Source organism: Trachypithecus francoisi, unplaced genomic scaffold, assembly GCF_009764315.1.
Source record: "Trachypithecus francoisi isolate TF-2019V2 unplaced genomic scaffold, Tfra_2.0 Lachesis_group3, whole genome shotgun sequence".
NCBI classification, from domain to species: Eukaryota; Metazoa; Chordata; class Mammalia; order Primates; family Cercopithecidae; genus Trachypithecus; species Trachypithecus francoisi.
In genome coordinates, this window is record NW_022681468.1 from 11,705,792 (window position 1) to 11,718,303 (window position 12,512).

At 36.7% G+C, this 12,512-nt stretch overlaps 1 protein-coding gene across 5 annotated transcripts in view; it reads left to right on the forward strand.

Annotated features, from left to right (window-relative positions):
• Positions 1-12,512, forward strand: part of DICER1 (dicer 1, ribonuclease III) — a 72,343-nt gene that overhangs the window by 14,437 nt on the left and 45,394 nt on the right. The window contains exons 2-7 of one of the 5 annotated variants that reach the window (XM_033191454.1): positions 1,633-1,698; positions 2,624-2,724; positions 9,063-9,204; positions 10,068-10,256; positions 10,897-11,059; positions 11,942-12,072. In XM_033191454.1, coding sequence (XP_033047345.1) covers positions 10,113-10,256; positions 10,897-11,059; positions 11,942-12,072 — 438 coding nt within the window. In that variant the 5' untranslated portion in view covers positions 1,633-1,698; positions 2,624-2,724; positions 9,063-9,204; positions 10,068-10,112. The remainder of the gene's footprint in view (positions 1-1,632; positions 1,699-2,623; positions 2,725-9,062; positions 9,205-10,067; positions 10,257-10,896; positions 11,060-11,941; positions 12,073-12,512) is intronic. The other 4 variants (XM_033191453.1, XM_033191457.1, XM_033191456.1 and 1 more) reach the window with 4 other exon arrangements.

Below are 12,512 nucleotides of genomic sequence, written 5' to 3' on the forward strand. Positions count from 1 at the left end.
TATACATTGAAAGGGAGGGAGAAATAAATTCTGGAAAAGAAAAGGGGAAAGGGACCTCCTCCCTTTTATTTTCAGCAGGGAGAACTATGCCTCTTACTTTTAATTTGTATTTGTCCTTATGTCAATAGTCAGTATTTTATATCTATACCATGGCTGTCCTAAGTGATGTAGGCGTGGTTGCAGTTAAAATAATGTCTTGTATCTCACATAGCACTTTTGTTACTAGGAACTTAAAGTGCTTCATATATTTTTTAGTTTTCTCTGTTAGCTTACCATGAGTATTGCCTGTAGTGTTTTAATGTCATTATATTGTGGTTTTTTTTCCTCTTGTTTATAGAAGTCACGCATTTTGGGCTTTGTGAGAGTAGGAATGAAATCTGGACAGTAATATTTGCAAAGTTAATAATATCAGAATCTGGGATGCATAATAACATGGATGAGTTGAAATTATTCTGTCACCAGTTTTGAAAATTCACAGCAGAAAGTTCTAGGTGCCTTTAGGCTTCAGATCTGAATGGTTAGGTGTTTCTTGTTACTAGCCTGTGAAAGGATACAGCCTCATTACTGCCTTTAGTTGCTAACATGGATTAAGTTTGCTAGTTTGTACTAAAGCTTGCCTGTCTGATATGTGGCATGCCTGTTTCAGAGTTATCTTAAAGGGGTCCATGAAACAGGATTTTGCAGGTTTGTACTTGACATCACAGTGATCAATTAAAATGAGAAAATGACCTATTAGCTTTGAATTACCAGTATAAAATAAGTTGTTATTGTACTTGACATTTTACCTTTCTAATGTATGTATGGAATTGTTAATGGAAATAACTTGAATAACTTAGCAATAATGTTGTAATAGTTGAGTTACATTGAATTTTAAAGAATTATCAACTTAGTAATTTGATTATGGCATTTCTAGGAATGAGGTGAGTCTGAATTGGAAATCATCTCTAGAGGGTGACATAGGAGGACATGTTGGTGTGCGTGTTGTTTGCCTCCTGCTAGGTGGCGGTATAGAATGAAATTAAAAATTAAATGAAGTCTGAGGTAGCCTTAGAAAACAAAACCTTGGCTGGTTGCAGTGGCTCACGCCTGTAATCTGCAGTGTTCAGTACAGCATGTTACTGTATTGAGTACTGTAGGCAGTTGTAACACAGTGGTATTTTGGTAATCTTACGGTACTACAGCACTTTGGGAGGCCAAGGTGGGAGGATCACTTGAGCCCAGGAGTTTGAGACCAACCTGGGAAACATGGGGTATCTAGCTCTACAAAATAGAAGAAGAAAAATGAAAACACAAGCACTGACATATTGGGAGGTAGAAAGATAAACTCGTATACAGCATGATACTGATTTATCATAGTGTTTAAGTATTTTTAAAGCCAAGTATTACTGAGGGAAAAGGTAATTTAATGCCAATTACAATTCTATCTAATTGAATTGTACTAACAAGTTTTTTTTCCTGGCTATATTAGAACATAATATCCCAATTTTAAAGGGCAGTTCTTTTAGACGTGCATTGTCTTGTTGCCCAATAGATAAATAATTTTATGAGGGATCCTAAAAAGTAGAACATTTCTTAAAGTTGGTTTTAAAAGATGAGTTGTCTCTTCTAAAATTTCTCTCTGATTGTTTTTAGGTTACCTAGGGTATGAATTAATACAGACTTGGAAACTCTGAAAGAACTTAGAATCAGCATTTTGAGGTAAATATGTATATGCTAAAGTAGTGATAAGGTTGCCCCAGTGGGCTTTGTTGACTTCTTAGCAAAACAAATTTGTGTATGAAATGAGAAATTTAACCTCCATGAGAATGTCTTTTAGAGGACTGGAAGTAGTAAAAAGAGGCCACTGCCGATTTGTTTTTCCTGAGCTTATGGTAGTGGAGGCATTGCAGAAGGCTCAGACCTGAGAGCAAACCAAGTCTGGTGTCAAATCTAACAAAATCAGTATTTGTTGATCAAATTAAACTTTTTATATCTACGTTTTATGCTTTCTAGTTTTCGATTTATGTCTTTTAGAGAGCCACCCCAAATGTAAATTTCTGCCCAACATTAACATTCTTCACAGTGTTCTTGAATTCTTTTATTCATAAATGAATTCTGTGAAAATGTGTAGTGTAGATGTAACTGCTCTTCGAGTTTATATTTTTAATCTCATTTTGGGAAATTGGAATTGCTGATGAGTTTCATACCTGTGTTAAAGAGTTACAACTGGGTTGTTTCGATTTCTCAGCCAAGTACCTCTTCTGGTGACCTTCTTTATTTCTTTTGTATATGTGAATTTAGGAAATAGCAGCTAATTTTTTTCATTTTTCTGTAAAGTACTGTCTTTAGACTTTACTTTGATTTCCTTATATTAGTTTTGAAATCTTTTTTTGAACTTTGCTCTTAGCTTTTTATTTCTCCCAGATCTCTGGGAATTAGGCATGCTATTGTAGCTTATTCTCTTGTTCTTTGTTTTAGGGTAAGCCTTGGTATCCTAAAATAATCTAAATGCCTTTTGTTTAAAATTTAATTCAAAATAATGGCCTTTTATTCAACTCTTCATATCAATAGGGCTGTCTTGTAGATGTGTTTCTGTTCAGTTTACAGAAATCTTAAACTTGGCTATTTTTGCATTTATTTTTAGAGCAGAAGCTTGAGCATGCTGTGATTTTCCAATAAACTGCTATCACAATGTCAAAATGCAGTTCAGACAACAGCAACACAGAGATCTCAAACATTAAAACGGTAAATCTGTGATTCATCATGTGGAAAGAGGGAGAGAGTTTATTCTTGTCTTTCTTGTCTTTTGCTAAATTACAGTCATGTGTTGCTTAATGACTGGATATCTTCTGAGAAATGCATTGTTAGGTGACTTTGTCATTGTGTGAATGTCATAGAGTGTACTTAATTAACATAAACCTACATGGTATAGCCATTATACACCTAGACTATATGGTATGAGCTGTTTTTCCTAGGCTACTAACCTGTACAACGTGTTACTATATTGAGTACTGTAGGCAATTGTAACACAGTGGTATTTGTATGTCTAAACATACCTAAGCATAGAAAAGGTACAGTAAAAATACAGGATCATAATCTTGTGGGACCATAGTCTTATACGGGGTCAGTCTCTAAAACATTGTTATTGGATGTTATTGCATGACTATATTTCTAGGTGCATAATATGTGAAAACTGTGAAACAACCTCATTAGTTTCATGAGGGTAAGTTGTTTGACCAGAAATTTAAAATTTGTAGTTGAAAAACAGTCATGTGGAGTTATATTGGCTCTGCGAAAGCGGTTAATGGCAGCCAGTTTATCTGTGAAACTAGAACCTTTACCTGCCATCAGGGATTCAGATCTTTTCATTAAGGCCAAGTTTAAAAAATCTGTTTAAACATGCCAAGAAAGTAAAAATTGGCAACATGATAGGTTTTCCTGTTTTTATGTTACAGATTACCTGTTGGATTTTTTAGTCTTGGATTTGTTTTCGCTAAATAGAAAGGGTGTTACTGGGGCCAGTTGTTGTCCACTAAATGAATGAAAATTAATTTAAACATTGTAACCTTATGGAAAACATAATTGAAAGGGTTAAATTGTTGTTCTTTATGTCCTTGTACATCCTCTCTCCTGCCCTCATCTCTCAGGGCTGGTCAGAGTGGGATAGATGTGTGTTTGCAAACCGAATAGAAATATGTCTTGATTCTGTTCTGTATATTGTTGTGTGGACATTCATGAGTCTCTAATTCAGTTTGTCAAATATTTACTTAAATGTATATACAGAATATTGTAGCAGGAAATTTAAGAGGTGCAAAGAATAAGACTCACGTCTTATTCTTACGGAGCTGTGCTCCAGTAAAAGAATAACGTGTATGTTGTGTATGTGTGTCTGTGAATAGATGTAAAAATCTGTGATAGAAATTATGAAAGGCAAATAGAGGCTGTTTGAGGTTTTACTGTCACTCAGGTGGACATTGTTTTCATTCTAACAACCTGCAGTTTTGTTTACCATGTCCTGGATGTGGTTCTGTACAGTGGGTAATACAGGTGAGGGTAAGATATGCAACTCCTGTATCCAAGGAAATTCTAGTCTAATTGGTCGTATTTTAGTGAGAAAAGAGTTAAGAGAAATTATCTGAATAAGAATTCATATAAAATTACAGAAGTACATTTTATGGGTTAAGACTCTATAGTATAACTGCTAGGATCACTTGGATTGAGCACATAAGATTGAAATACAGGATTAAACACTTATAGTTGGTCAGTCAGGGAGGATGCATAATATGCTGTAGGCTTTCAGCTAACAGGGATTACTCTTCTGTTGTGGAAATTGCTGGTGAGTGGTGATGAGGCAGCAGTAGGATAGCATTCTAAGCCGGGTCAACAATCTGAACGTAAGGTTACAGGTGGCAGAGGTCAGGCAGTCATGAGTAGGGGACGGTACTTTTCAGAGTACATTTGGGACTAGATATCACAGAGAGTAGTGCTTTGCTTAATTTCGTTTTTTAAATATCAGCTTTTTAATGAATTCCCTTCCAGTAGTTTGTATTATTTTCTTACACACGGTTTTTTGTGAAAGCTGATAGAAACCTTACTCTTCATATATTTTTGGTTACAGATGTTATTTCTGTATTTCTTTATTGTTTGATATTTATTTTTTACCATGTAATGTATCTATTTTCTCTTTAGAGTCTAAATATTGATAAATGTATACCTTTCATTTCTCTGATTTTTTTTCACTTTTATTCTCAGATTGATTGTTAGAAACCAGCTACCTATCATTTTTTTCTGAACCCTGTGAAAGTTGTAGGGTAGGGTAGGGCATTTATGAGAAATGTTGTGTTTGCTAAGAAAAAAAAAAATCTCTGTCTTTTGAAATGCCAGGAACAGAGCCTAGTCACTGAGTGAATTTGCAACTCCTCCTTTGCCAAGCTCTTTACCTGCTGGTTTGTAGGAATAGGATTGACATACTTGAGTGAAGTTGGTGTCTTGAGGTGAAACCCAGCATGAGGAACATTGGAGGTCCAGGGCTTATTTTCCAGATAGAATTGAGTCTTTGTTGGTCTTGGGCCAGCTTCCCTGCCCTGCCTGTTTTCTCCTTTGTGATTTTATGAAAGCGAAGGAGGAAACAAACAGGCAGGCCAGGGAAGCGCTCTCTGTCTCCCTCCCCCTCTTGTGCAGAGGGAGAACTGTTCAGATTTTTCCTCAACTTGTTTCTGAAACAAGCAGCTTTGCAGTTTCAAAAATAATTTACTGATAGCAGAAAGTGAAAAAAATACTCCTAAGGACAAGTAAGGTGAAAATTTTCAAAGTCTTAGAAGCTTCTTGGTAGAGCTCATCCCTGGTTTCTTGGCGTCTAAAGACCCTTGACTTTTCCCTTACAAACAAAGCTTTTGACCTTGCTTGGGGTCTGGCTGCAGTACTTGTTCATTATCTCGGTATTTGTGGCCTGATGGCTTTCTGCTTTGGTCCCTGATTTTTTCCCTTTCCCTTTTCCTTCCCCTTTCCTTCCCCATCCGCATTCCCTTCCCCTTTTTCTTTACCTTTCCCCTTCTCCTTTTTCCTTCCCCTTCCCCATTCCCTTCCCCTTTTTCTTTTTCTTTTTCTTTTCCCTTTCCCTTCCCCTTCCCGTTTTCCTTTTTCTTTCCCCTTCACCTTCTTCTTCCACTTTCCTTTCCCCTTCCCCTTCCTCTTTCCCTTTTCTTTCCTTTTCTCCCTTCCCTTCCTTTCCCTTTTTCCTTCCTTCCTTTTTCTTTCCCCTTCACCTTCTTCTTCCACTTTCCTTTCCCCTTCCCCTTCCTCTTTCCCTTTTCTTTCCTTTTCTCCCTTCCCTTCCTTTCCCTTTTTCCTTCCTTCCTTTTTCTTTCCCTTCTTTCCTTTTTTTTCTTTCTGTTCATCTCTGTTCTTTGCTTTCCTCTTCTCTTTTCTACCTATACCTTTTATAGGAAGTGATAATAGTGATTTGTGTTATTTGGTTTGCTTTTATCCCAGAATATTCAACTCAAGCTAGCTTGGACAGTTAAGGAATTTGTTGGCTCAGTTAATTGGAAAGTCCCTTGTTAGGCTGGGCTTTGAGGTTGGTTGATCCAGCAGTTTATTGATGTCATCAGTGACCCAGGTTCTTTATTTTTGCCGTCTGCAGTGCTGGTTTCATCCTAAGGCTGGGTGTTTTCATGGGTCTGCGTAGTGTAATTGCAGCAGCAAATGGGGCTAATAATTTCATGAGTCATCTTTAGAGGGAAAGAAAGACAACTGCTTCTCTTCAACCATCAAATGAAAGTTCTAAATTTTTTGCTGTTGGATGAACATGAACCAATTCCTCTGGCCAAGGGTAAGTTGTGTGCCCATCAGTTTAGGTTTGGGTGACTTGGCAGATGGCAGAAAATAAGAAACTAGAGACTAGGCAGCATAGCGAGACCCTGTCTCTACAAAAAATTAAAAAATGAGCCAGTTGTGGTGATGCACACCTGTGGTCCCAGCTACTTGTGAGGTTGAAGCTGCAGTGAACCATCGTTGCACCACTGTACTCAGCCTGAGTGATGAGTGAGTCTCAGTCTCGGTGAAAAAAAAAGAAAAAAAGAAACTATCCTTGAAGACTTCAGTGAGCCACTGTTTGACTGAGACCAAGCAGAGTTGAGCATGGCTATTACCTGTAGAGGAAATGGAGTATTTGAGAACTAGCCAGAATCACCTGTCCTTGTGCTTTTGAATACATAAAGGAATGAAGTATTTATTTATATTTGAGCAGAAAATGAAAAAGATTTGTATTGGAAGAATAGGACAAAAATATGTACTGTACGCATTTTGCCCCCTTGCTTTGTCAGCTGTGTGTGTGTGTGTGTGTGCGCGCGTGCATGTGTGTATCTACATGTGGATTCTTTTTCTGTACCATTTGAGAATAAGTTACATGTATCATAGTTCTTTACCCCTAAATACTTCAGTGTATGTTTCCTAACAATAAGGGTATTGTCTTACATAGCCACAGTGAGTTATATCAACTTCAGGGAATTTTAACATTGCTGTTATCTCATTTTAAAAAAGGATTCAATAATGTCCTTTGTGAATGAGATCACTATTTATGTTCTTCGCAACATTATTCATAGTAGCCAAAATATTGAAACAATCTAAGTGTCCATCCACAGATGAATGGGTAAAGAAATTGGAATATACAAACACACATGGAGGAATATTATTCAGCGCTAAAAAGAAGGAAATCCTGCCATCGCAGTAATGCAGATGAACCTGGAGGACATAATACTAAGGATAACAAGCCAGGCACAGAAAACGAGATACTGCATGATGTCACATGAGAATTGAAAAAAGTAGAATTCTTACAAGCAGAGTAAAAGAGAAAGGGTAGAATATGGGGGAAATGGGTAGGTGTTGGTGAAAGGGTACCGAGTTTCAGTTACATGGAATGAGTAAGTTCTAGAGATCCAGCATACAGCACGGGATCCATAGTGGATAACAGTGTATGGAATACTTGAATTTGCTGTGAGAGTAGATCTGAATAATTCTCACTACACCAAAAAATTGTAGCTATGTGAAGAGATGGATATGTTAGTTAGCTTGACTGTAGTTCACTGCATATATGTGTGTCAAAACATCACACCGTATACCTCCAATTTTTTCCATTTTAATTAAAAAAAGTCATTTCTGGCATTTTTCTCCTTCAGATAGGATCCAGTCTAAGTTCAGGTATTGCATGTAGTTGTCATGTTTCTTTATAGTCTCTTTTTTTCTTTTAGATTCAGAGGGTACCTATGTGTTTTTTTTATTACACGGGTATGTTGCATACTGGTGGGAATTGGACTTCTAGTGTACACGTTACCCAAATAGTGAACATTGTACCCAATGGATAGTTTTTCAACCATGTGCCCCTTTATCACCTTCCTCCCTTTGGAGTTCCCGCTGTCTGTTATTTCCATCTTTATGTCCATGTGTATCCATATGGTCTTTGTTAATCTGGAACGTTTTCGTAGTTTTTCTTTGTATTTTATGGCATTGATGTTTTTGAAGAATACTTCTTCCCCAGCTTTAAAACATAAAACATTCCTAATTTATTTTTAGACTATTTTTCTACAGTTATTTATTGTTATTACTAATGTTATCTGTATGAGAAGAAATGATGACAGTTGTAGAGAGGAGGGAGTGCTGCTGGTTCCTGGACATACCTGATTTCTGGAAGTAGGAGAAGATGTGTTGGGTATTTACATCACAGCCCTCTTTTCTCCTTTGTTTTATATTTTCATCCACCATCAGGACTTAGACATGTTTCTTGGTACCTTTTACTGTGTCTTTAATAAGTCTAGGATTAGCATTTGGGTTGGGTGAAAGTGAAGGGTCAGGTTTAAAGTCCTAGACAGTATGCAGTCTGTAGTCATGAAGGAGAATTGTAGAGGTATCATGAGAGTGGATTCCAGGTGGGAAGGTCAGTGATGGGACCCGCAGATCTTAGCCTTGGGCCTTCAGAGTGGCCTCTTGATCTCAGACATTTTGGTAAAATAGACTTCCATATAGGGTTCTTGGCAGTTGTATTAAGAAAAAAGTTTAGCTGATGAGCCTGCAAGTCCTGAGTTCTTGCTGAATTTGGGAAAGTGGGTACTAGGCTTGGGTACTAGGGTGAAAGAAATGGCTGTTGAGGCTTTGATTCAGCAGAGAATTAGCAGATTATTTTTCATGAAGAACATAGTTCTCTTTGATCCAGGGAAATTATGGGTTAATATTATCTCATAAAGTACTCTGTGGTGCTTTGCTTGTTCCCTTCTGGAAAGATGATGAGCATGGTTGTGCTGTTAGGCCCACAGATGTGCTGTCTTACTGGGCTCTCAGCTCCTGCAGTGGGGTGCTCCTGCACTGCTTACTTGAGATAATACTTTATGGTCGCTGAATGTTGAATTCTTGTCAACAGAACTAATTTCTCAAATTAGAATTCAGTATTGTGCTTCTGTATAAGAGACCCCACACTTGAGACTTCTTGTTGAAATAATTGCAACAACTTAAGTCGTGTGTTCTACTTAACACGTCCGGAGATTCAAAAGTTTTGGTTGTTAAGTAACAAAGAACTGAATTCTCTCTTCCAGTTTCATAGAGTAATAGCAATGAACACTCCAAAGCAGTGCAAGAGAGGAAATTTCCTTCTGTGGGGCGAGGAAATCCTGCTGACAGTAAAGCCAGTGGTAGGCTTTCACACAGATATTTGAATCCCTGACCCTCTGTTTGAAGGTTAGGAATTTTAAAGATTCAGTTTTTATCATTTTACATAATCAGGTTTATCTGTGGGAAAAACTATATGAAATATAGAAAGTGCTTAGATACCATGAAAACATTTTTATTTCATAGAGTGTTGTCATTTGTTTTAGTTTATCTAGGATATGTATAATTTTAAAGATACATATTTAAATAGTTCGTCAGCTGTTCATTTATAATAGGTTGTCCAGTGAGAAAAAGGCATTCTGTGTTCATGGGCTGTTGACAAAGTGGCAATTTAGCAGGTGTCTCAATCTTTCCTCGTGCAGACACGTGCTAAGTGCCTTCCATACATTATCATTTCATCAGTCATGTCATAGAATATACAAAAATGTTCAAAATATATTTATATATTTACATATTTTGTATATGTACACATATTTAACAAAGCATCATACTTTACATATCTTAAAGGTTTATAATGGACATTGTTCTATGTCAGGAAATATAGATATGTGTTATAATTTTAATGGATTCAAAGTATTCTGTTACAGTCATACCATAATTTATGTAGCTTATTTTTTACTAGTAGATTTTAAGTTATTTCTTATTTTTAAGTAATAATGCAATAACAAATATTCATGTACATCTCTCTGTGCAGTTGCCTGATTCATTCTTTAAGACAAGTTTCTAGGTGTAGAATCACTGGGTAAGGTGTAGAGTGCTTGACTCCTAAAATGATCCTCTTAGATCAAGAAAAAGTTAAAACAATTATAGGAAGAGTGGAAGAGTTTGAATGACTCGTAGGAATGATATTCTGATGTTTCTCTTGTTTCTGTGCTTTCTTTTGTTTTTAACCCTGCATGGTTGTGTAATGGTATTCTTTTTCCCTTTTGTAGTAAGCTGTGCTAGAACAAAAATGCAATGAAAGAAACACTGGATGAATGAAAAGCCCTGCTTTGCAACCCCTCAGCATGGCAGGCCTGCAGCTCATGACCCCTGCTTCCTCACCAATGGGTCCTTTCTTTGGACTGCCATGGCAACAAGAAGCAATTCATGATAACATTTATACGCCAAGAAAATATCAGGTACTAATGCGAACACTAATACTGGAGCATTCTTCACTAAAATGGAATAAATTAGCATATAGTTGACACAACTTATATAAAACTCATTTACCCTTTCAAGCCTCCCACTTCTGATTAATTTTCTCATTCAAAATACTTTTATTCTTAATAGTCCTTTTCTTTTCTAACATCTGCTGGGTAATTGGATTTGATAGTTGTATTTGTGAAGTTTCTTTATTCCCCCTCTGAAAACCTCACTGTTCTTTAATAGTCACTTGGATATGTCTGTCTTAGTGAGCTGGGTAGAAACCTAGATTAGTTTGCAAATGTTCAGCCATGAACTGGCAGAACCACGGTTACTCTAAGTTTAGTTATTCATGTTATTCTAGAGAATTATTCTGTGTATACAAAAATAATGCTTAAAGAAAGGGTAAATGCCATTTCAACACGTATTTACACAACATAGCATATATAGCAACAGGCATTTTATTCCTCTTGAGTTATTCTTGTATAAAGACGTAGACTGTGGGGCTTTTTTTGTAAATTTATTGGAGGAAGATTTTAGAGAATAGTGAAATTTCCTGATTTAAAATAAAATCCAATTTTATACATTTTGTACTTAGGTAAGAAGTGCATAACTTTTTTTTCACCATGTTTCTAGGTTGAACTGCTCGAAGCAGCTCTGGATCATAATACCATCGTCTGTTTAAACACTGGCTCAGGGAAGACATTTATTGCAGTACTACTCACTAAAGAGCTGTCCTATCAGATCAGGGGAGACTTCAACAGAAATGGAAAAAGGACGGTGTTCTTGGTCAACTCTGGTAATAAAAAATTATTTCATCAAGTTGTGCAGGGGAAATTGGATGGGATTTTATGTTTAAACAGATTTTCTCTGTGTTTAAGTTAAATTATTGAAGAAAGTTTGACAGATAATGTACTCATTTAATCTCTTCTGGCAGAAATTGTTTTGTCCTATGTCTTTTTGGTGTTTCTCTTAAATGTTCTGGTTCTGTATTTCGTTTGAATGGATTGCTTTTGGAACATAAGCATTGGAACATACGTACATTAGAACAGAATCTAAGTTGTTACATTTATTTTTGCTCTTGATGTTTTAGCTTCACCAAGTATGTCAAAAGGTGCTTAATTATGGATAGTTAACTTTTGTACTTATGATTTTGCTATGTCACTTGTATTAATAGAAAGAAAGTTACATGCTGCTTAGAAATTAGATATTCAGTTAAGAGTTTAAAATACTGATTTTTATATGCTTGGATTATATATAAAAATAAAAAATATAAAATGTGAACCTAAGCTGGTAGGGTCCTAATGTATTCATGTCACTGCTCTTTTTTTAGATTGTCTCAGTATAACGATGTGCTTTAAATACATGTTAGACTGTCTTGTTTCCATCTGGTTTTATTGAAGAAAACAGGAGGGTGGCTTAGCGGAAATCAGCTGTGAAGAAGAAAGGTGGTATAGGGTTCTCTGAAGCAAGTGACAAAAAGTGAGGTGGCAAGTCTAGTAGGTGCCATTTTTTTGGATGATAACCTTGGAATTGTGGTTTTAAAGAGGCTATCAAAAACATTGTTGGTTAGGTCTAATATAATAATAAGGATTTCTGTAGACTGTTAATCATTAGTAGTCCAGAGAGCCAAGTAGGCAAGATTTCTCGTATTTACATGGAGTATTATATTTGTAATTAGCAAACCAGGTTGCTCAACAAGTGTCAGCTGTCAGAACTCATTCAGATCTCAAGGTTGGGGAATACTCAAACCTAGAAGTAAATGCATCTTGGACAAAAGAGAGATGGAACCAAGAGTTTACTAAGCACCAGGTAAGACTTGTAGAGAAATTTCACTTTATAAATCCCTACAAGTTCTTGACTTGGTTTGTAAGATTATCTGTAGCCTTGGTTGTCTAATTTAGGTTTGAAAACTAATTTCCTGTACTTAATCAGCCTAGAAACTAGTCCTGATGTACTCTATCTTACTTTAAGTCTTACCTTAAAACCGGATAAAGGCTGGACACGGTGGCTGCCACCTGTAATCCCAGTACTTTGGGAGGCTGAGGTGGGTGGATCACCAAAGGTGAGGAGTTCAAGACGAGCCTGAGCAATATGGTGAAACCCCGTCTCTACTAAAAATACAAAAATTAGCTGGGCGTGGTGGTGTGCACCTGTAGTCCCAGCTACTCTGGGGGCTGAGACAGGAGAATTGCTTGAACCTGGAAGGTGGAGTTTGCAGTGAGCTGAGATCACGCCATGTACTCCAGCCC